Genomic DNA, 24,455 nt, shown 5'->3' with positions numbered 1-24,455 from the left:
TGTGACTAAATAATGCTACATGCTGTTTGTTTAGGGGCCTTTTTTTTGGTGAAAGTATTTCCAGAAAAAACAGACAATAGGCTTTATTGCTTTAAGTTTTTAGGATGTCTCCAGGATTGCTCAAATTATGGTTTGCATAGTAGAACACCACTGATAGCACCTGAGAGATATAAAAATGCAGAATACCAGCCCTAGCCAGCATCTACTGAATCACAATCTTCATTGCAACATGATCACTATAATGCACATCAAAGAAATAATGTAACACTTGTCTTTCTGAGTCAGTCACCTCACTAAATATAACACTTTCCAATCCTATTGGTTTTCCTCCACAAGGAAACCTAATACTGCATATGCTAACTAAACCTAAAAATAACAAACTAAATTATGCCAGCATTTGCCAAGTAAAATTTATGGTATTATTTGTGGGTGTACATGGGAAGAAATGTCTTAGATTCTACAGCAGGGTGCTGAGTCAGGAACTGATCAAATGTCTAATATGAAATAGGAGGAAATATTGGTGAGAGCTCTAATCCATGAGACTAATAAAACTTAATATTTCCAAGATAATTTTACATATAAGTGAAGCATCTTTAAAGAGTGCTATGGGTTATTCTTTCTGCATTTAGTTCTGTGCTATTTTATTGTAATTGCTCTCATTTATCATCTTCATTGGGTTGAAGAGAACACAGGGGAAAATCCTATAGAAGTGGTCTTGCTTGTTTTGTACGTTCTTTGTATTTCTGGCAGCAGAATATTGTTTTCTGTTCACCAAATTGTGCGAGCCTGTGTATGTGCTCACACTGAGGTCTTCAAGGTTCTGTCTTCTGTGAGGTTTCAGTTTCTCTCTATTAACAATATTAAATTGGCAAATAAATTATTTTGAATTCACTTGCGTCATGTGTATTAAAATTAGAAGATAATATGCTCTTCATTTTTTATTTTTAAATTTTGTGTGTATATTCCAGTGTCCACAGAGTAAATACTGTTGATGCAGGTAGGGTCATTTGTAATCCGACCACCTCTGTTAATTAATGCCTGCAAGATTCTGTTGATGCTTGCTTTTTCTTGTCTCTTCTCACCCACATTCTGGTCCTTTTGTCTATGCATCACACACATGCACAAACATAGATAAGTGTGAAAGCATCATAAAGAACAGCTGACACCAAAGTTAATCAATGGTTTGTTTTGCAAACATACCTGACAAAATGATGAGGTGAAGGCGAAACACATCAGGATGGCTGCAGCGTGAGCTAGAGGACAAGATTGGCTGCACAGTGGGCCTGCTCTGTGTCCAGTGATGTCTCAGGAGTTTTGAGTAATATATGAATTCCAAGGTTTTCACTCCTTTTCAATATTACTCAGGATGGACCATGAAAAGTCCCTTTGTTGTTTCCATTTTTTTTTTTTTTTTACTTACTGAATGGAGGATGTTCCTAAAGGAGATAAATAAATAGAATTGTATAGCACACACACACACACACACACACACACACACACACACACACACACACACACTACCATCTTACAGTAAACCAAATAACAGATATTTGCCATTCATTAATTTCTAAGAACTTTGGGATTCCGATTAATGTGCTAGTGTTGCTGACACCATTAGTAATATTAAGGTTTTATGCATGTGTTTCATTCTGATTTTTACTATTACTCTACTATTCTTAAATAATACATAGCCTTCCATATACTACACTGTGAAAGGTTGATCATTTCATAAAATCTGAAAGAAAGTGACTATTGCCAAATGATACTTTTCAAGAAATAGAAAGATGATTTTCTAGTCCTTTCTTTTGCTGCATACATGTTAAATATTTAGTCATTAACTTTTTTGTTGTTTTTTGTTTTGTTTTATTTTTCGAGACAGGGTTTTTCTGTGTAGCTTTATGCCTTTCCTGGAACTCGCTTTGTAGACCAGGCTGGCCTTGAACTCACAGAGATCCACCTGGCTCTGCCTCCCGAGTGCTGGGATTAAAGGCGTGGGCCACCACAGGCCAGCTAGTCATTAACTTTTAAGACAAATTGAAGAAATTCATCTGTGTTTGAAACAAGGGAGCCAGAATGCTGGACTAGGAGCTGAGATGGTATATGACCTAAGTGCTAGGCCCACACAAGGATCCTTCCGGGGTCTCTCAGGGAAGATTCAAAATGAGTATTTAGTATAACATGTTGTACTCAAACTCAACTAGTTGAGGCTTGTTCTTCATGATTAGCTGATGAATAAGGGATGGCTGACCTTCCTTTCTGGGTTTGTGATTACTTCAAAGTTACTGTTTTGCCCTTTCTTGCAGACTACATAGAGGGCATGTTAGTGACAGATGTTAGGAGGTAAAATCAGGATCTATACTACAGAAAAGCAGACTTTTGTACTGTTTTTGGACCTATGATATCCTTGCTGCTGGGCTTTGGCATGCTTAACCAACCAAGTGAAAACGAGACTGGAGCAAGTGGCAGAACCAGAATGGCTTCATCACAGACAGGAGGCAGTTCCTATGTGGAACCCCAGGAGGGTTGTTTGTCATTGTGGATATAAGCACATCGTGATAGAGTCATCAGTTTTCTGGAGGAAAGATTGCTGTGCAAGGAGAAGCCAAGTGATTATTAGAAGAACTTAGCTGTTCTCTTGCAATGCACGCCATAGAAATGGATTTGAATTCACACTATTATAGGACAATTTAGATTCAGGATTCGGTGAGCAAAGCAAAACACATAGGAAATATGTTCATAATCAAAGTTTGTTATTAACAAACAGCAATACCTGTGACCCAAACAGATATTTACAAGATAAACATGGATAATCAGGATGTTTGATACAATATTAATGCACTACTTATCTGTTGCATTTATGGGACCTCTGAAATAATTCTATGTTCCTTCAGATAAAAGTGGTCAGATAAAGAGGCTACCCTTGTATCACTCAAGTTACATACATATAAGTCTGCCTGCTCTGCCTCCCATTTGTCATCCTTTGGCTCCATTTCCTCATTCTATATTACAATAGTCCAAGCAACCTGGAATGGGCAAACATAATGAAGATGTTATGGTCATCCATAGCTTGCAGGATTCCCCTCTTGTTTCCTCTATCTTTTGAAAGATGCCAAGAGCCTGTACAGTGCATGTCATACATTAACAGTGGTCAAATTGTATCTGTGTGCAAAGCCTTTGGCTCAGAAATGTAAAAGTTATAACTTTGAAGCGATGATGGCCATGTGTAACTTTCTGTTACTGGTTTTCCTCAAGATTCTTTGTATTGAACTTCAGTAAGAGGAGAGAAAGTTAAGTCGAGCAGACTGACACACATAATGAGGCTTCATTGCCTCTTTTAAGATCATTGCACAAAATAATATAGTGAAAAGGAAACCAGGTTTTGAATAAGTAAGGTATCTAAATTCAAATAGCAGCATTACTTTGTGACCTTGAAGAAAGTATTTAACCTTTCCAATCTTCAATTTTATCATCTATATAATAGCAATTATAATAGCTAGTTCATGGTGTTCCTGCAAGAATTTAATTAGACAATGGACATTATGTGCTTACCACAGGGACAGGGACATAGGAAGCACTCAATACACAGCAATTATCCCATAACTGTGACGTTTATAGAATACAATCATGAACAAACTGTTTTTTTAAAGTGCAACATGAAGTCATTTTCAGAGTTACCATCGCTTTTACTTCCATTAAAATTAAATTTTGAAGAACATCTTTCTTTTAAAGCATTTCACCTTTTGTCTAAGACATATACACTCTACAACTGCCACAGGGCTTGCATACTTAAGAGTGTTTTTGGTGACCTATGGTTCTTAATAGTATACCATCCTCACCATCATAAACTGTTTCATTTTAACGTCGCTTCAATTTTATATTTTTATTTTTTGAGAATATAATAATATTACATTTCTCCCTTCTCTTTCTTTTGTCTAAACACTCCCATATATCACTCCTTTCTTATTATCAATTAGTGGCCTTTTGTTATCATTAGTTGTTATTACATGCATATATGTACCTGTATATATATTCCTAAATAAAACCTTTTCAGTCTGTATAATGTTACCACTATGTATATATTTAAGGATGACCATTTAGTATTGGATAACCAATTGGTATATTCTTCCTTGATGAAAACGATTTCTCCAGCTCTCAACATTCCTTAGTTGTCTTTTTGTTAGCTTGTAGTTCCTTATGTTGGGTTGAGGTCTCATGAGCTTTTCCACATTCACTTTAGCATATCTATTTGTATTGTCCTCATCCACATCATGTTTAGACAGTCACATTGATGAAACTTTATGGTTTATTTTCTGACATTACTAGGAGACACAATTGTCTTAGTTAGGGTTACTATTGTTATTATGAAGCACCAATACCAAAGCAAATTGTAGAAGAAAACATTTAATTTGGGGTTGCTTACAGTTTCCGAGTGTTAGTGCATGAGCACCATGACAGCAGGCAGGGAGGCATGACTCTGGAGCAGTAGTTGTTGAGAGTTGAGTACATCCTGATCCATAGGCAGGAGGTAAAGAGAGACAGGGTCTACTGTGGGCTTTTGAAACCTCACAGCCTCCCCCTCCCCATTACACACTTCCTCTAACACAGCCATACTTCCTAGTCCTTCTTAACATTGCTCAGTGAGGAATCAGACTTTCTAATTTATGAGCATTTGTTTTCATTGAAACCACCACACAAATCTCACAACAAACTCCATGGTTATCTGGTTCTGAAAATCTTTTGGCACTGTCATCCATAAAGTTTCCTGACCTTACAGATGGAAGTGTTTTGTAGATGTATCCATTGGGACTGGGTTGGACAGCTCTACATTTTGATTGGTTATGATTTTCTCTAGTGGTTTCTTTCTGTTGCTAAGAGAAGTTTCCTTGATGTGGATGCAGACTACACTTACCTGTGAGTATAAGGACAAATGTTTAGATTATTGTTAGAGATTAAGCTGGTTTAGTAAAGTGGTGGTGGTAATTTCTTCTCTAGGATCCATGACTTCACTAGTTCTGGGTAATAGGCTAGGATGCCAGTACCAGGCACAATTTGTCTCTTGTTGAGCAAACTTTAAGTCTGATTGGAGAGCTGTTGGTTATCAGCAAAATCTGCATGCCACTACTGAGCCTTTAGGGTTATGTCACACATGTCATTGATGTGGTTCATAGTCATCATAGCTATATAGTACTGTTGGTTGCCTCCTTCCTTTGGAAGCTTGCATGGTACTTCTGGTACCAGGAAAGCTAGTCCTTAGAGATGAGTCAACGAAGTCAGTTGCATCTCAAAGTCCTCTGTGCTCTATTTTTGAAGTGCAGTATGTCTCCAGCAATAGCGATTTACCTTCCACCTTTGGGGGACAATCAAAGGTTAAATAGCAATACGCTGTATGTTTGAGGAGTCACTTAAGCAGCCCTGACCAACAATTTAGAAGAGGACTTGTCATGTCTCTTATTGGATTTTTGTTGTTCTTGTTTTTAGGAGGTCTTTGGCTCTTGCAGCGAACATTGCCATCCCAGATGAGAAAATTCATTACAACAATATATGTATACTAATACACAAGACTGTACACATTAGACACTGCTTTTAGATGGAGTTAAATGGCATGGTTTCTTGTAACCTCTTTCAGACATCTTTATTGTCATTTTACCCCCACCCCGTTTCACTCTTCTATAAAAATCATTTTCTGATAGCCTGTTTCAACAAGGGAAAGACACACACTCTGATAGACTCCCCCTCATAGTATATTTGTAGGCTAACCAGACCTCCCAAATTGTTGCTTATTTGTTTAAACACACAGTAAATGAAAACACAGTGAGGAAAGTAGAAGGCATATATTCTTCTCCTCCCTGTTTTGTTCTATTCTTTCAATCCTGGTAAATGTCAGGTAGTTTTTCTCCCAGTGGAACAGTGAAAAAGCAGTGCCAACTAAAGAACGTGCTAAGTGTTCCATGAGAATCAGCAAAGGTCTTGATGCTTGGGTATGCAGCCACCACAGAGAATATAGATCATATTGCCCTGTAAATCAGAAAGCTGGTGTTCTTAGTGCTGTCTTCACTGAGAGCTGTAAAATATGTCTGTTTTCCAAATTTGTGAAGTTGATTATTACATTTTGGGTAAATTCTGAGGAAGAGATAAGCCAACAAAAAATTATGTTTCTTATAGATCCTCGAAGAGCCTTCTTGACCTTTTTTTTATTCATATGAAAGGGGGGCAATAGCAGCATTGTATTTTTTAAATTGGGTGTCAAACATCAAGTGTTGATTTCTTGTTTCCTTAGGGAGAGGAGTAACTAAAGTTTCATGGAGTTTGATAGCCATTGATACATAAGAATTCCTTTGAATTCAGTTGACTAACTCTTTACCACTTCAAAACATTCTCTTCTGTTTCTCACTTGATGTTAATCTCTTCTTGGTTTTTAGGTCTTAACTGGGAGCCTGCATCTAATCTTTAATTATTGTAGCCTGTAATGGAAGACTCAGGAAAAGCAATCCTCTCTCCCTTTGCAGATTTCTAAGAAGTGTCCTTTTTGATGATACTACATAGCTGTGTTCCCACATAGACAACACTGAACTCAGAAGCAATGCCTCTTACATGCCTGGGCTCAGTTGTCTGTCATAAGGACCAGTCAGCAGAGTGTTGTCCTAGAGCCTCCCTTGTATCAGTGAGCAAAATCTCTTTCCTCAGCAGTTTTATCTATTTTTGGGGGGCTTGTCCTTTCCCATCAAGTGTCCATCTTTTAGAGGGCTTCATACCATGGAGTCCTGTCTATTTCCAGAATGTCAGGCTTTCCACGCTGCCCTGAACTTACCAACCATAACTAACAGCTGTTATGCTATCATAGTAAAGTGACCTGAGAGAACAATGGGATAAAGCACTTGATTCAGAGGTGAAGAATTAACTTCTGCTCTATGTGTTCAAAGGATATTGTCAAACTTGATATTTCAGTTCTAAACCAGAACTCTATTATCTGCCAATTATGTACTATTTTGGAGTAGGAACACAACTTTTCTGTATTTATTTGATTACATGAGATTATGCTCTTATATTTGATCAAAAAATTACTTTATAATATTTTTATGCTTGGAATAGAACTAAGGGTTTTGCACATACTTAGCTACATGCTCAATTTCCCATAATTTACTTCTGTGTGTGCTACTGCAGCCAACAAGATGCTATTGTAATTCAGGGGGAAGAACAAAAGAAATTTATAGTATTTCAAACATAATTAAAGTTAGATTTATGAAGTTCTAAATAAAACAGTGCTGACATATCATTCAGCAGAATTATCTATGACTTAATTATATATTAAGATTTCTAGAGACTGAGTCACCTGAATATAGTTGTTTAGTCTCTTCTATCTATACAAATCCTCCTCTATTCCTCTCAAAAATATGTTCAACACTCCAAGAACCCGTGAATATTATCTGGAGAGGAAGAGATGAGGATTTGAAACAATTAAATAAGCACTGAACATATAATACCCTGTTAGCACTGGGTTTAATGAAGGCAATGTTGCAGAGACAATAACATATAAGACAATATTTGGACCATTTTTAAATATATTTGTTCTTATATTTGAAGGTCAAGGGAAGGCAGTAATTTGGTCTGATCAATTTTTGTTCTGAAGGTTATAATTAATGTCAAAATGTTGACCATGACAGTATACTAATATTGCATTATCAATTTGATCCATGTTATATTTCCAGTTGCAATGTAGGAGAATGTTATGACTTAATATGTATGTACTATTTAAATGCTGAAGTCAATAAAATGGTTGAAAATCACTTGATATATTAACGTCAGCACAATACACATATACAAGTACACACAAACATGAGAGCATTTTTATTTATTTATTTTATAGTATTTTTAAAATGTGTGTGTAAGTGAGGGTCACTTGTATGTGGGCACTCACAGAGTAAAAAAGAGGATGTTGGTTGTCCCTTGGGGGCTGGAAATACAAATTATTGTGAGTCACTTGATGTAGGTGCTAAGACCAGTACTAGTGTCCTCTGGAAGAGAAGTAGGTATTCTTAATCACTGAGCTGTTTCTTGAGCCCTGAAACACCATTTTAGCACCATAATGCCATTTGATATGATTTAGAATTCCTTAATAAAAAAAATTGTACTGTCATCTATTTACTTACAGATTCATCATAGTCTGCAGTGTGGACTGTGGTCATGGCAACATTGCTTTAATATGGCACAATCTTCCTGAGTACCCAGCCATGCTTTTTAAATATTAAATTTATATATCTCTTTGTGCTACATGAAGCTGTCTCTATCGATGAGACTTCTTAGCATTAGGAGTAATGAGAAAAGATTTGAAACCCTGAACATGTTATCAAAGTGCAAACTTTCCTTCCCCAGGGCTCTAAGAAAACAGGGAGAGGTCAGAGATGGCTTAAAGGGAAGCACTAGACAAAATCAATCAGCTTCACAACTTTTCAGGTTCTTGAATCTTTACAACATCTATTCGAATTATGTAAACAAAAAAATCTATTACAGAAACCTGTTTTCCTCAGAAATTATTTGGTCTGCTGGAATTATTACTGGATTGAGTGCACGTGAGGATTTAGGAGGTTTATTCATATTTCTCTTTCCTCAGGTGAAATCCCATAGATTACTCTAACAAAAGACGAGTCAACAATGTTTCACTTAGAAGTTAAAGTTCATAAATCTAATTTTAATTATATTTGGAGTACTATAAATTTCTTTTGCTTTACCCTTGAGTTAAAATACTGTTTTGTTGGCTGGGATAGTATGTGAAGACTAAATGATGGGAGGCTGGGGATGTTTCTAAATGTGCAAAAAGGCCCCAGTTCCATCCTAAATATAAAATATAAAGTAAATTTGTAATCAAAGGTAATAGCATAATCTCATGGAGTCACACAAATAAAGAAAATTTGTCTTCCTACTGTAAAGGTAGTACAGAATCCATGTTATACTTAATATCAGTAGGTGCGCATGTTTACACATGTACACAATCCAGGATTCTGTTTAGTATCAGTAGGTGTGCATGTGTACATGTGTACACAATGCTGTATTCTGTTTGATATCATTAGGTGTGATGTGAACATGTGTATATAACCCAGTATTCTCCTTAATATCAGTAGGTGTATATTTGCATGTCTGTACACAGCCCAGTGTTCTGTTTAGATCAGGAGTTGTGCATAGGTACAGGTATACATATTCCAGTTTTTGTTTAATGTCAATAAATGTACACATATACAAGAAGCACCTTTGCACTATGTACCAATCATTTGAAACAACATGGAGCAATAATCCCATGCACTTGACATGTAGTTCTTATGAATGAGCTCGATTGCTGTAATTATTTGACTCTGCAGCCCTGATGATTATAATACTACACTAATTCAATATTTCTACATATCTAATTGCATAGGAATTACTTTTACCTTTCCAAATTTTAAGAAAATATGCTTTTAGTAGTATGTTCAAAGAACTATATTTGGGTGGAGAAGCATTCTTTATAATGAAGAAAGAAAATATAGATAGAAAAGATAAAACAAATATAAACAGTGTAATGGTTTTTTGGAAATTCTAATATATAATTAAGATATGTTGGCATTAAATACTTGTTTTAGAATGTCTATAGGAAGTTAATTGTAAGATACTTGTCATAAATTATTAGGAGTCATGGAATCTTAAAATAATAAAGAGAAAATGTTCACAGCATTAAAATCCCACATCTCAGAGTTGAGACTCACACTTTAAATAGAAAAATCCCATATCTTCTGAAGTATTAAAATTTACTTAATACTGATTTTCACATGGCTCTAAAGACTATAATAAAATTTCAATATTTAAATTGAAATTTCAATATTTAAATTGAATATACACATGTAAATTACAAAACTTTCTTGTTTTAAGTTTCCTAGTATGTCATCACATGTTTTTCCATTTGAAATCATTTCTCAACTGATAATTTTACAGACCAGTCACCATCACAGTCTTTTTTCTGCGGTGTGATACACCATACTCTAAGTGGAGGGATAAAACAAATGAAAGCACTTGTTATCAGTAAGTTGATGCAGGGTTGCACTTATGGCACCATTTATAGAACATTCAGAGATCCAAACATCATAAAAAGTAGAACTTTAATATAGACAGTATCACAGAAAGTTCACTTAATGGAGAGTATTGGCCTCTCCCAAACAGCTTGCATTTACATAGTACATCAGAACTAACCCCGCCATTCCATTTGCACCTTTCACAATTTTCAAATGTAAATACTATCATTATTTCTATTTTTCAGTGAGGTAAGTGTGGTACTAAGTTTAGATGACTACTCAGTAGCTATAAAAACAAATGCAAGTGTTAGTCTTCAAATTGAATGCTCTTTCCACTGTGTTACACAGCTTTTCATAAAGTAAAAGTGAGGCTGGGGCCAAGGTTTGACTTTACATTAAAGGATTGTGTGGGGCACAGGAAAAGTTGAAGGATTTCATTCTAGATGATGGCAACGCATAAAGGAAACTCCAGAAGTGAGAGTAAACATGATGTGTAATGGGAGTTAACAGGGCCCTGAATGAAGCATTATCTAAATCTCAATATTATTTGTAAGCAATGCCCATTACACTTCAATTAAATAATGAATGCAAGCCATGGCATTTTGTTTAGAATTGGCCAGAAATTAAGAATCATTATAAATTGAAAATAGTCATAGGTTGATATTTCTATTAGTGGAAATTTGTCAATTAATTGTGTTAATGGGAGAAAAGTTTAAGTTTTTGTATGTCAGAAAAAGAATAGAAATCAGCTGTGTTCTTTCAAGCAACTGAACATCAAGTGCACGTTGAGTGTCCAGCTGTGCCAACAGATTGTATCATGAAGATGAAAAAGAAATAATCACTAATACCAGATATCTCACAGTCTGATGCTAAAGCAAAATGCTTGAAAATAATAGTCATGGACCAATTCAGAGTGATAGACTATAGTGCAGAGTAGCATGGAAAACCTTTCAGGAAAAATAATGGTTGTGCACCACTGAAAAGCCTGCTTTCTAGGCTGATGATGTTTGGGTATAGGAAGACATGTGAAATAAACATGAACTACATGTAGATATGCTGGGGGTGGGGAATGAAGAAAAAAATCCACAGTAATGTGATTGAGTCCAAGAGGCAGGAGATAGAAAAGTAGAGTATGGATTTAAACAGGAAACCAGGGACGTTTCTGAAGGAATCTGGATCGCTCTGGTTCACTGTGAACAAAACTCCAATTTAGTGTTTAGTTTTATGATTTACTAATTGAGGATATTCCATAAATAATGCATACTATGTCATGTTGGGCATAATTTAAGTTCCCATAAGGATGACCATTTTTCTTTTTGTACTAGACCTTTTATTTTGCTTTGTTTTGTTTAAATCTTATAAGTTAAACTTTATTCTGCTAAGGAAAAATAATCAACAGGATGCAGAGAGTAGAGCAAAGCCAGACAACAGGCATGTAGCATTTCCAATCTAAACTCTGAAAAATATGTTCAACTGTGCATTTTTTAAAGTAGACAACAAGGCCGATATTTTAAAAAAATATTCACTTAGCAAAGTTGTCTTTGTTATTGTGTACAAGTTAAGAAGATTTAATTGGATTTCAGAAGGAGGACTTAGGACAGCTAAAGGTATGCATAGGAAAGATAAGAGGAGTGATTCTTGGTAGGACAAGAAGCAGAAAGTGGGCAGTGACATCAGCCTACAGTGAGAGTTTAGCATTGGGTACTGATCTGCTTCTGTGGTAACATTTGTCTCTCCAACTAATCACAAAACAAAGTCAATATCTTCAGTAGGACAAAATGTTTCACGGGGCTTCTGTCTTTTCTTACACCTAATTACTGAACAGAGAAAATGTTTTGTACATATTCAAAACATAATTTAGCTTTAAAAAGGATACAGAAGAATCACATCAGTTTAGGAGGTTTGTTTGTAAAGCAAGGCTTAGTTTTAAAAATGAAGTCTGTATCAACTAATTGGGTAAAGTATATAATTTCAAGAACAAATACTATTTGAGAGTATTGCTATAATACAAATCTTATTAAGGAGGAATATATTTCTAACTGTTGTATTTAAAAATATTATTGTAGTACTTAGTAGGCTAAAATTAGCTTTAGTGTTTAGACTAAAAAAAAATCTATGTGATAAAAATTCTTTTTGTATTTTTTGAAATTTCCAGTGTTTATCTTGTTCAACATCCCATCCAAACATTTTTAACTCTTCATGATTCAGCACTGCAAAAGCAGTGCCAGATGTATTAATATCCTGGAGACTTCAAACAGGTCCTTTATTATATGATGTTGATGGGTCACTTAAGGTTGTATTGCATGTCTCAGAGATGCACCCAGCGTTCATTGCCACATGCTTTTATTTCACACAGGTGGATGAGTGGAAGCTATGATCATACTGCTTTTTCTCTTCCTTAAGGGGTAGGATGAAGAGAGCATCATGGGATTATTTTTACTCACATGAACACAGAGCATCAGGAATACATTTTACCACAATATGTAATATGCCCATATTGCCTTCCTTCAAGGAGGATTTTGTTTGAGGAATGTATTGCTGTATGTCACTTAATTTTCAAGATGTACTTTTATAACTATTGACAATAGATATTTAAATTGCTTCATAAATTTAAGTGAATTTGTTTCATGTTAATCTTACAATTATTACTTGAAATACTTAAAAAATCAATGCTTTGCTTTCATTTATGTACCTGTTTAGGTGCCCATACCCTCTCAAAAGAATATATATATATATATGAATGATGTCTGTGTAATATATATATATATATATATATATATATATATATATATATATATGTGTGTGTGTGTGTGTGTGTGTGTGTGTGTATGGTTTTACTCTGTTCCAATTAAATAATTCTGACATTCATCAATGGATTTAAGATATTATTTCACCATTGTGTGCTTAACTCTCAAAGTGGAGAAGCATTTCTACAAAGAACCTCTGTTTTGATATGACTGTCTTAATGTAGTTTAGTATAAAAGTCTTAGAAGGGTGGAAGTCTAGCCAGCCAAACTCTCGTTTCCATGGTAACAGTGTAAAGAAAGCAAGAGTGAAGACTCCCCAAGCTGGTGTACAAGGAAAACACACATTTCCCTGCCTCTGAACAGCTTCTCTCTTGATCCTGTATGTTAGTGCTACGAGTCTTATAGTTCTATATATTGTTTTTCTTTCTTTTTTTTGTTGTTTTTTTGTTTTTTTTTTGTTGTTGTTTTTTTGTTTTTCTCTGTGTAGCTTTGCTGGCTGGCCTCAAACTCACGGAACTCACTTGGTAGCCCAGGCTGGCCTCGAACTCACAGAGATCCGCCTGTCTCTGCCTCCCAAGTGCTGGGATTAAAGGCGTTCGCCACCACCACCCGGCCTATATATTGTTTTTCAATAATCAAGATACGTCTCTCTTTTTGCAGTTTTGAATGATGAACCTTACTTCTGGAGTCAAGTGTGTCTTTATTTGCTGCATTCTTCTTTAGTTCCATGGCTGTCTTAAAATAGATGGTCACACTTTCATTGCCCTACTTAGGCATTACTTTTCATTGAACAATTGCTAATTTTTTTTAATTTTATGATTCTGTTTATCAAAATAGCCTAAGCTTAACAAAGTTAGAAGAGACAAGGGGGCCAGGCATACATTCTTAAGCACGACTATGCCTTAGGTAAGGAGAGGCGTTCTCTGAGACAGTGGTTCAACTTTCCCAATGCTTTGACCAATCAATACAGTTCTCCATGTTGTGGTGACTCCCCAACTACAAAATCCTTCCTGTTGCTGTTTTACAACTTCAATTTTGCTGGTGTTTTCTCAATGCAAACAACCAACATGCAGGTGCTTCCAGGCTTCTCCTGTAAAAATGCCTTTCAGCGACCCCCAACCCCATAGTCGAGACTCATTGATTGAGAAGCTGCTCCAAATCCTTTGCCAGGTTGCTTAGGTCATTGTCTTGCTGCATCATAAGATAAGAATATCCTAGTTTCTAGTGTTAAGCATTTTGTACTAATAGCTGTGGCCTTAATTGTTTTTTAACATTTTATTTATTTTAAGGTCAAATATTTTTTATAAAACTCAAAAACTTCTTTTTTTTTGTTTTTGTTTTTGTTTTTGTTTTTCGAGACAGGGTTTCTCTGCGTAGCTTTATGCCTTTCCTGGAGCTCACTTGGTAGCCCAGGCTGGCCTCGAACTCACAGAGATCTGCCTGGCTCTGCCTCCCGAGTGCTGGGATTAAAGGCGTGCGCCACCACCGCCCGGCAAAAACTTCTTTTTTTAACTGAAATTTTTCCTTATTAAGAAATTTTCTACTCACTCTACATACCACCCACACATCCCACCTCCTCCCTCCTCCCATCTCCCTGCCTTCCCTCACAAGCCACTCCACATCCCCACATCCCCCAAATCAAGGTCTCCCATGGGGAGTCAGCAGAGCCCAGTACACTGAGCCTAGGCAGTTCCAAGCCCCTTCCCACTGCACCAATGCTGTGCAAGGTGTTACACCACAGGCACCGGATTCCCATAAGCCTGCCCATGCACCAGGGATGGATCCTGATCCCCTTGCCTGGGTGTTCCCCAAACAGTTAGAGCCAAACAACCATCTTCCGTATCCAAAGGGCCTAGTCTAGTCCCCTGGGGGCTTCATGGCCACTAGTGTACAGTTCATGGGCCGGTCATCTCTGCACTTCTTCTCTTCATGATCTCAATGTTCCCTGCCTACAAAATCCCTCCTATCTCTCAGCAATTGTATTCCTAGAGCTCAGCCTGGCCCCTGGCCATGGATCTCTGCATCTGCCTCCAAAGGCTCTATGATGATAGTTAGGGTATTCGCTAGACCGGTCACTGTTGCTAGAGTTTTCCAGCCTTGCCCACGGTCAGGACAAATCTTTGTCACCCACCAGTCCCACAGCCGCTCAGACCCAACCAAGTAAACACAGAGACTTATATTGCTTACAAACTGTATGGCCGTGACAGGCTTCTTGCTAACTGTTCTTATAGCTTAAATTAATCCATTTCCATAAATTTATACCTTGCCATGTGGCTGGTGGCTTACCGGTGACTTCACATGCTGCTGGTCATGGCAGCAGAGGCTGGCAGTGTTTCCCTCCTCAGCCTTCCGCTTCCCAGAATTCTCCTCTCTCCTTGTCCCACCTACTTCCTGCCTGGCCACTGGCCAATCAGTGTTTTATTTATTGACCAATCAGAGTAAAAGATTTGACATACAGACCATCCCACAGCACTTCCCCTTTTCTTTTTTTAAAAAGGAAGGTTTTAACTTTTATACATCTCCAAAGCCAGCTTGGTATATTTGGGAATTTGGGCGTAGCTTCTCTTACTACTTCCTGCTGGAGGAGGGTGTGGTATCTTATGGGGACACAAAGAAAATTTTAGGATCATGGAGTAGTCCGTGAGACTGTATCGTCTGAGCCAGTTGCCTTGAAACGATTCTGGATTTTGGATCATCTGGGCCATGGTGTCATCGGAGACCTTTCAGGTGGTCTTGGCTGGTCAAACCTGATGTATCTTAATCTGGAACAAATCCATAGCCTCTGGCTTTCTGTAGAAACAAAAGCATAGCCTCTTTTCCAAAGCAACATATCCTTACATCCAAATTTTGAAGTCAAGGTACCTTTAAAATATACATTTTGGCATAACTCAACAGCTTTTGTAATCAAATGTTTTTCTTCAGTTACGAATATCAAAGAGAACATAATCGAGATTCTCTGTGTGGTAGCCATCTTTATGTGGCTTATGTTTTATATTACCTTGAGCCTATTGCTTTAAACTGCAGCCTCCTTAGCACTGTGGCTGCTGGCTCCACCCACTTCAGCTTCCCAACATGGCGGTGGTACGTTTTCCGCCAGCTCTGGGAGCCAACAACTCTCAGAAATAGTGGGTCTATGCTTCTTATCAAAGCAGCGTGTAGCCCAGAAACCTCTTTTTGTTTTGTGCTAGCAAAGGCTAAATCCACCATGCAGCTTAATGTGCCATTTGCAGAGGCCTCATTCCTGCCATACTGCAGATCGAGTGCACACTCCAGGAACCCGCCAGTAACTCAAACCAGCAGCTGCCGCTCATTTGAGAGAGACAATTAGGAAGCTATTTTTAGCTCCGTTTTAGAATCTTTTCTCAGGTTTTAGGTGGAAACTCTTGCCCTCTCGTTGGGCGCCATTTGTTGCTAGAGTTTTCCTGCCTTGCCCACAGTCAGGACAAATCTTTGTCACCCACCAGTCCCACAGCCGCTCAGACCCAACCAAGTAAACACAGAGACTTATATTGCCTACAAACTGTATGGCCGTGGCAGGCTTCTTGCTAACTGTTCTTATAGCTTAAATTAATCCATTTCCATAAATCTATACCTTGCCATGTGGCTGGTGGCTTACCGGCGACTTCATATGCTGCTGGTCATGGCAGCAGAGGCTGGCAGTGTTTCCCTCCTCAGCCTTCCGCTTCCCAGAATTCTCCTCTCTCCTTGTCCCACCTACTTCCTGCCTGGCCACTGGCCAATCAGTGTTTTATTTATTGACCAATCAGAGCAACAGATTTGACATACAGACCATCCCACAGCAGGTCACCAGAGTAGACCAGTCCAGGCACCCTCTGGACCACTGTCAGCAGTCCAAGGTGGTGTCATCCTTGTGGGTTCGTTAGAGCCTCCCCAGTACCCTACCTCTTCCTTTTCCCATGATGTCCTCATCTATCATGGTATCTCCCTCCCTGCTCTCCCACTCTGTCCCTGTTTCAGCTTGACCCTTGCATTTTCCTATGTTCTCATTACCCACTCCTCGCCCTCTGCCACCCCCACCCCCACCCAGTCTGCTCATGTAGATCTCATCCACTTCTCCTTCGCTGAGTCATCCATGTGTCTTTCCTGGAGTCTTTCCCTATTAGCTAGCCTCTCTAGACCTGTGGGTTGTAGTCTGGCCATCCCTTCCCTCACATCTGGTAACAGTTACTATTTTTTAATTACTAATTCATTTATATTTTCTTACTATAAAAATTTTTAAAACCTCCCTAAATTATATACTCATTAGGAATTACACAAATATCACTATACACCACTAGCCTAAAGGCCAGTTTGATATTTGTGGCTAATTTTAAATTTTAAAGAAAAACAATTTTCAAGAGTAACTTTATAACTGTTAACCATATATATTTATAACTTCATAATTTTTATTTTAAGTTAATTTGTGTTATGTTAACCTTATAATTATTACTTAAATGAAAATCAATGTTTCATTTACCTTCATTAATCTGTTCTGAACTCAAACACATTTGTTTTTAGGAATAGAGATATATCCATACACAGACAGTTGAAACAAAGAGATAGTTACAGAAACAGTGATTACTCAAGTTAATGAATTATTACAAGAAAATATATTTCACATTTAGCAATAGGTATATTACAAATTAGTAAACTTATATGGAAGAAATGATATAAATATATTTCAGAATTGCACAGAAACCTGTTAGTGGCAACATTTCAACTAATGTACAATATATTTATTATTCCTTCAGTAATTTGGTACAATGTGTTTTGATAATATTCATCTCCCTTCCAATTCCTTAGAGATCCATTCCCCTTCCCTGCTTACCCAATACTGTGTCTTTTTTCTTCCTCAAGTCCAATTTTTCTTGCTCCTATATTTGTGGCTAAGTGGTCTTCCACTGGAGAATCGTCAACTTTCTATGGCCATACCTTTAAATAGAACTGACTCTGCTTATCCTAGTGGCTATCAGTTGTGAGTAGTTCGATGACTAAGTGTGGAAATTCATGCCCAACAGCCTTCTCCATGCTGCAATTAGCTCTGGTTTAAGTTTGCATGGGTCTTATGCATGCCATCATAGTACTGTGAGTTCACAAGTGCATTTGTGGTCCTGTTGTGTCTGGGAGACTGTTTTCTTGTAGTCACTCACCATCTTTGTATTTGACACTCTTTCTGCTTCCTCTTCAACTATGACTCCCGAGCCTTCGGAGAAAGGAATGTGATATAGATGCCCCACTTAAGACTGAGCATTTCACAGTCTCTTATTCTTTGCACCGTGCCAAGTGTGAGTCTCTGTGTTAATAATCATTTAATGACAAAAAAAAATACCTCTTAGGAGTGCTGAGAGCTGTATTAATCTATAGGTATAAGGATTAGTCATTAGGAGTCATTTTTTATGTAAGCCAAGATGCAAATGTTTGGAGGTAAATAGGTTTTGTTTTTGTTTTTTGTTTTTTGTTTAGTGAAATGAATCACATAGACCTCTAATTCATACTTGATAAGGATTTAAAGGTACATTTAATGTGTAATGCAATTTTTCTTTTTGTTTTCTTATTCTATAAAAGCATCCTCTTCTGCATTTTTCATCATTTCACATGACCCTGGTTATTTCTTTGTTATTACTTTGTCTCATCTAAGTGGTGAAAGTACAATGTGACTGTGTCAGCGTTCCTTGTTAAAAGTTTACAACACAAAAGAAGGCATTTATAAAGGGCAGCTCTCACTGTTAGAACATTCCTTGCTTAACTATTATAATAGCTCTCATTCGGTACTCAAATTAAATCTATGATGATGTTCTGAGGGAAAAAATGTCATTAGCCACCTTTCAGAGTTCTGAAGAAGTTTGACATCCTCACCAAATTTATCTGGGAATAAGAGATAGAGAAAAGCAGTCCTCAGGCTTGCAATCCATGCTGTTTTAATGGTAGAGAGGCATATTTATGTTTCAATGAATTATTTGAAAAAATGTACACAATTTCATGTGCTATAAACCTTTTAAAATGATTATTTGAAGTCAGAGCTGAGCTCTGGTGGTGGTGTTTGCAGTTCTGTTTTCTAATTAAAGCTATTTTTTTTTTTGCACTAGGAAAAAAATAAAGCTAAAACACAGACTTTTCTTTCCTCTCATCTATAGGTCCCAAGGAGGTGGAGCTCAAGTGCCCTTTGAACCACATTGCCTGTCGTGGAGCCAGCATGTGTGTCCATTTGTCACAACTGTGCAATGGGGTGTTAGACTGTCCCAACGGCTTTGACGAGGGAGCGCACTGCCAGGGTGAGTCTGTTATGAGACAACGGAATTGAAATATTCAACTGTGTATAGTCATAAAAGTTCAGAGAGAAGTCTAACCCTCCTTCTCTTTCAACTGTAGATGTAGCTGAGAGAGAGAATAGGTTTTATTTCCAGTTTCTCAACATAAAGTTCAAAGGTATAATTACCACAGTTTCTTGAAGAACATGTTAACAAACACACACCCAGACTTGGAAACTGAGATTTAAAAACACTACCTCACATAAAATTGTTCTTTTGAGCAAAGGAGAACAAGGAGTCATTATCACAGTAGACTGACAGCCCACAAGTCTGTTTATTCCATCTTTGTCTTAAACAAAATATTAGCAGAAACACTCCTACAATTTTATATTCAAATCCATGTGCTCATGGGAAGCATTTTCTTTAATACTAGTTCTGTCCTACTACACTATTATTCTTGCAATTTTAATGTGTTTTTAAATATCAGACTATCATTTCTTCAAAGATATGAGAGAAAAATTGAAATAAAGAGAAAGTAAAACGTAAGAGGATCAGGGACATTCTAAAACCTGGGTGTGGGTTACAGGGAATGAAACATGAGACTAAGAAGAAGCATAAGAGCCCTGTGCAGTTCTGGGGCCTCAGGCCAGCCCAGAGTAAAAGAAGAACCCTCCCGCAGCTGTCCGTCCCTATTCTTTGTTTTTGTTTTTGTTTTTGTTTTTTTCGAGACAGGGTTTCTCTGTGTAGCTTTGCGCCTTTCCTGGAACTCACTTGGTAGCCCAGACTGGCCTCGAACTCACAGAGATCCGCCTGGCTCTGCCTCCCGAGTGCTGGGATTAAAGGCGTGCGCCACCACCGCCCGGCAGTCTGTCCCTATTCTTAATTGCTCTATCCTAGTTGAGAGAACACAAGCCAGGTCCAGGGCAGGCTGTGGATGCCTTTACCTTGTTCCAAATCTCATATTCTCTGTACTTGTATTTTAGTACCAGCCCCCTCCCCCCAGTTTTTCGGAACATAGCTGTCCACCATCTGGTAGGAAGCAACGCACGGAGGCCGGTGGCAGCTGTGAGGTGACACCATTTCTTTTGCTGCTCTACATCCACTCTTTGCGGATCAGTCAAAAGGAAATACCGGAAACCCTGGGCAGGGATAGAAAGGAGAGAAACAAACACGAAGGGACCTTTAAACACGGGTGAAGCTTTGTAAACAGATTGCACTGACAGAGAGCTTGGTTGCAAGATGGCCCAGGAAAGGAAGAACAGGATCAAACCTCTCCACAATAGGTCACTGAAGTCAGGATGTAAGCAAGAATATGGCCCTTATGTTAGAGTTAGCGAGACACATGGAATAGAGGAGGTTTTAGAAAACTGAAGAGACAGGGTTGGATAGATGGATTAGTGGTTAAGAATGCTTGCTACTCTTGGAGAGGATGTGAGTTCAGTTTCCAGCGCATATGTTAGGGAGTCCATAGCTGCCTGTAACTCCAGCTCCAGGCAATTTAATGGCAGATGTTTGGATCCACACATGTGGATATATGTAAGGAATCATCACATGTTTATATATGTAAACACACACATGACGGGAAATATAATACAGTAAAAGTGGAGAGGCAGTGATGTAGGAAAAGACACAAGCCCTTAAATTTCTAGTTGTCCCAGAGGAACTTACTATCTACATCTCTTTGGAATGTTCACACTTAGGGACTCCCTTTTAGATGGGTGGACTCAGACACAATAAACAATGCAGATAAACTTGGATTTTCTGTTTCTGTCAGAACAAGGTTCTCCCAGATGCCTCTCTGTGATGTATTATATAGAATAGTGGGATCAAGGCTAAAAGATATGCCATTCTAGACTGAGTGGGTAAAAGTATTTTTCATAGAGAAGATAAATTCAGAGCCATCTGTAACTGATTGTTCTCTGAGACATGGACAAAAAACATCAGAGAATGTTAGATTTTTATAATGTATGTGGTGTGTCTTAAAGAGGCAAAAGTGGCTATTTGTCAGCACAATGGCTCTGCATGAATGAAGTTTCTTTTCCCACACTCAAGAGTGTTTTCCTCTCCCTTGCTCATTACTGATAAATACATAGTTTCTAAAAGATTTCCAAGCACAATTCCTATCAAGCATCTAGGGACCTTTCTGCTATAGACACAAAATAAAAGAAGTAGCTAAGCACACTGTGTGTTGCTGTGTTGAGCACTTCCTTCTGAATTACTTCTCCTAACATTGCCGTCTTTAGAAAAAAAAATGCTTGTTGCTTTCAGAGCATGTACTCTAATTTAAATAATTACACACAAAGCCTCAGCCATGACTCACAAATGAATTTGGCTCTTTCTTCTAATAAATGATTCAAAGTACATTTGGTAGGATATTTGTAGTCTTTATGAAAATTAATAATAAGTAAAGCTTAGAGATTTGAACATTATGTTCTGGTCTTGGGAATGCTTTTGTGTTTAGTGAATTGTTTTCTGAATGTTTCCTGGTGAAATCAATTCCTTTCTAGTCAAAATAATGAAAAAATATCTATTATTAATGATTTTTCTGTAACACAGATATTTTAATCTCCATAATTTGGTTCCAATTGATGGAAAAATGGATTTTTATATGAGTATAGTTATATACAGGAATTTTCTTGTAAAATATTTAACAATAAGCACTGGTAAAATAACCACATTATATTTTCAAAATTTCATTTCTTCCTACACAGTATTTCAAAGTAGTAGCAATAGTTCCCTATCTAAAGTGTAGGAGTAATAAAAGGCATGTATTAAAGTTTGAGACCTGTATTCAGGCACAGAAAGTGCTAGAAGGAACTGACAGAGATCAAACCATAGCATATATAAAAATGCAATCTTAAGTTTGACCTTCTTAGGATAATTGATTATGTCCAAATTTTGATTGGGCATTTGAAAGAGGAATTCTTTACGATTCTAGCCCGACTTAGACTACATTAGCTGCACAAGCAGGCAATGCACGTGGATCCAAGTAGGGGTGGCATTTTCCAGTCCTAATCGGCTCCTATTCTGTTAAAATATCAACACTCTATAAATCACTGAGGAAAATTCATCTAATTTCCATGTCACTAGAAAAACATAACTATGTAATCCATATAGTTTCATTTCATCAAATAGTTAAGGTCTTTCTAAACCCAAGAAGATTAAATAGCTAAGGAGTTGAAATCCTTAAGAAATGAAAAGTTTTGACAAAAAATAATTACCTCCCAAGCACAGTGTATGCACAGAAATGCCACACAAGTTTTTTGCAAGTTTTCACTTTTTTCTGATCCTGTTTCTAGGTACTTTGGGCCTACTATACACATAATTAGTGTATTTATCCAGAAATGCATGAAAATGTTCTTTTATATGAACATTTATTTCATTGAAATAATAGCATTGATTTTTAATTAGACCAGATCCTTACTTATGCTGGGATTCAACCTTGATGATTCCTTCATCATCAATCTCTTGTCAAGAATTCAAATACATTGACTATAAAGACTAAACAGAACATTTAAAATAAATAGCGGTCTTTTTATCTTTTGTTTTATTATACACAGAACTTAAGTCTTATGATAAAGTGTTTTTTAAAACATCCTGGAGAGATTTGTAACCAAGAAATTCTTTCAGAATAGAACAAGGGAAATGGTAGCTTTTATTTTTTATAATGATTTACTATTGGAAATTTAATAATCTGTTTACCTCCTTGCTTAAGTGTCATATATATTTCAAATTCCTAAAACAGAATTAATATAAAAAAATAATATAAAAATAAAAAATAAGCCCAAATACTCTGTTCTTATATTTCAGAATGGAAAATTTTATCTTGGTTTGTTGTTTTATCAGCCATTTTTTAAACAGGTTTAGTTTTAGGACAAGTGTTATATATAGACCAGGGCAGTTTAGAGCTAAGGTTAGGATTAAGTCTGGTGCTAGGGTTTGAACTGAGGCTAGAGTTATGACAAGGGCTGAGGTTGTGGTTGGGATAAGTGCTAAGTTTAGAGATAGGGTTAGGAGTAGGTTTACAATTGGGTTATGGCTACTGAAGGCTGGGGCTGCAGCCAAGTTAGCATTCTCAGTAATTCTAACCCTAACTTCTAACTGTTAAGATTTAGTTTAAACCTACTAGAAAGGATGGGATGCAGGGTAGTAAGGAGGGAGATAAGAGAGAGGACAGGAAGAAACTAAGACATTCAAGTTATTTTTATCTCCACTCTTCTATCAATCCATCTTCTTCTACTACCACTTTAACTATTCAAAACAAAAATATGGAATGTAATATATGTGGAAATAATACTAGATAAAACCAGTTCACAGCCATTGTGGCTTCTACCTTGGGAGATGGAGATAGGAAATCATTATTGTCTCAAGTGACGTGAAGCATTCAAGAGCTTTCAGATTGCTAGTCACTGTAACACAAATTTTCAAAGGCCTTATTAATAAAAAGAAAAACCTGGAGCCAGATATTGGGGTGAAGGTTGAAAGATCAGAGAAACAGAAAAAGCCACAGCCAATCTCACCTTGACACCTCCTCAGTGGATCCTGTTTCCACAAATCCTCAGACTGAAATCCTCTGAGTCCTGAGGGTCTCAAGTGAACTGCTGCTAAAATTCTATAAGCTTAAAAGCCTCTAGTTCCTGGGATTAAAGGTGTGTGCCACCATTGCCAGGCTCTGTTTCTAGTGTGGACTTGAACTCACAGAGATCCAAATGGATCTCTGCCTCCCATGTGATAAGATTAAAGGCTTGTGTGCCACCACTGCCTGGCCTTTATGTTTACTCTAGTGGCTGTTCTGTTCTCTGACTCCCTGATATGTTTTCTTAGGGCAAACTGTATATCATCACATTTCCCCTTTTTTTCTAAAATAATAAAAGAAGGTTATAACTAATATAAGAGAAACTATATCCAAGAAGTAGTTCAGTAAGTATATACAATACATACAGTCAAGTCTAGTCCCTTAACATTTGACAGAGACAGACAAAAATCTCCATTATATATATATATATATATATATATATATATATATATATATATATATATATATATATATATGATGTCCAGTCCATTAACATTTGACAAATTCAGAGAAAAATTTCATTATTTATCCTATTTTGGTGAGTCGAATACAAAATTTGTATACCATATACAAAAATCCAATCCAATGTAAAATATTTAAAACAAGTAGTTCCTTTTAAAAAGCAGATTCAGTAATCTACCTTTTTAATTTATCAGGTCATGGTAACATAGACATAATCACAGAAAAGAGGAGGTAGAGCTACTGGTGTATTTGGGTGCCAGCCTGGTCTACAGAGAAGATTCTATTTCCAAAAGCCTCTAATTAAGGAATCAACAAAGCAACCAAACACAGAGACACAAACAAATAACAAAAAGCCTCTTGTGAAGAAGGAAATGGAGTCTGATTTAAA

General features: G+C 37.0%; 1 protein-coding gene across 1 annotated transcript in view; it reads left to right on the top strand.

Annotated features, from left to right (window-relative positions):
* Lrp1b (LDL receptor related protein 1B) overlaps positions 1 to 24,455 on the top strand; it is a 1,955,528-nt gene that overhangs the window by 643,353 nt on the left and 1,287,720 nt on the right. The window contains exon 3 of the mRNA XM_042275227.2: positions 18,916 to 19,053. Coding sequence (XP_042131161.1) covers positions 18,916 to 19,053 — 138 coding nt within the window. The remainder of the gene's footprint in view (positions 1 to 18,915; positions 19,054 to 24,455) is intronic.

Source organism: Peromyscus maniculatus, chromosome 4 (genome assembly GCF_049852395.1).
Source record: "Peromyscus maniculatus bairdii isolate BWxNUB_F1_BW_parent chromosome 4, HU_Pman_BW_mat_3.1, whole genome shotgun sequence".
Lineage (NCBI taxonomy): Eukaryota > Metazoa > Chordata > Mammalia > Rodentia > Cricetidae > Peromyscus > Peromyscus maniculatus.
The sequence above is the reverse complement of the archived record's forward strand: the minus strand, read 5'-3'. Positions and strand labels throughout refer to the sequence as shown.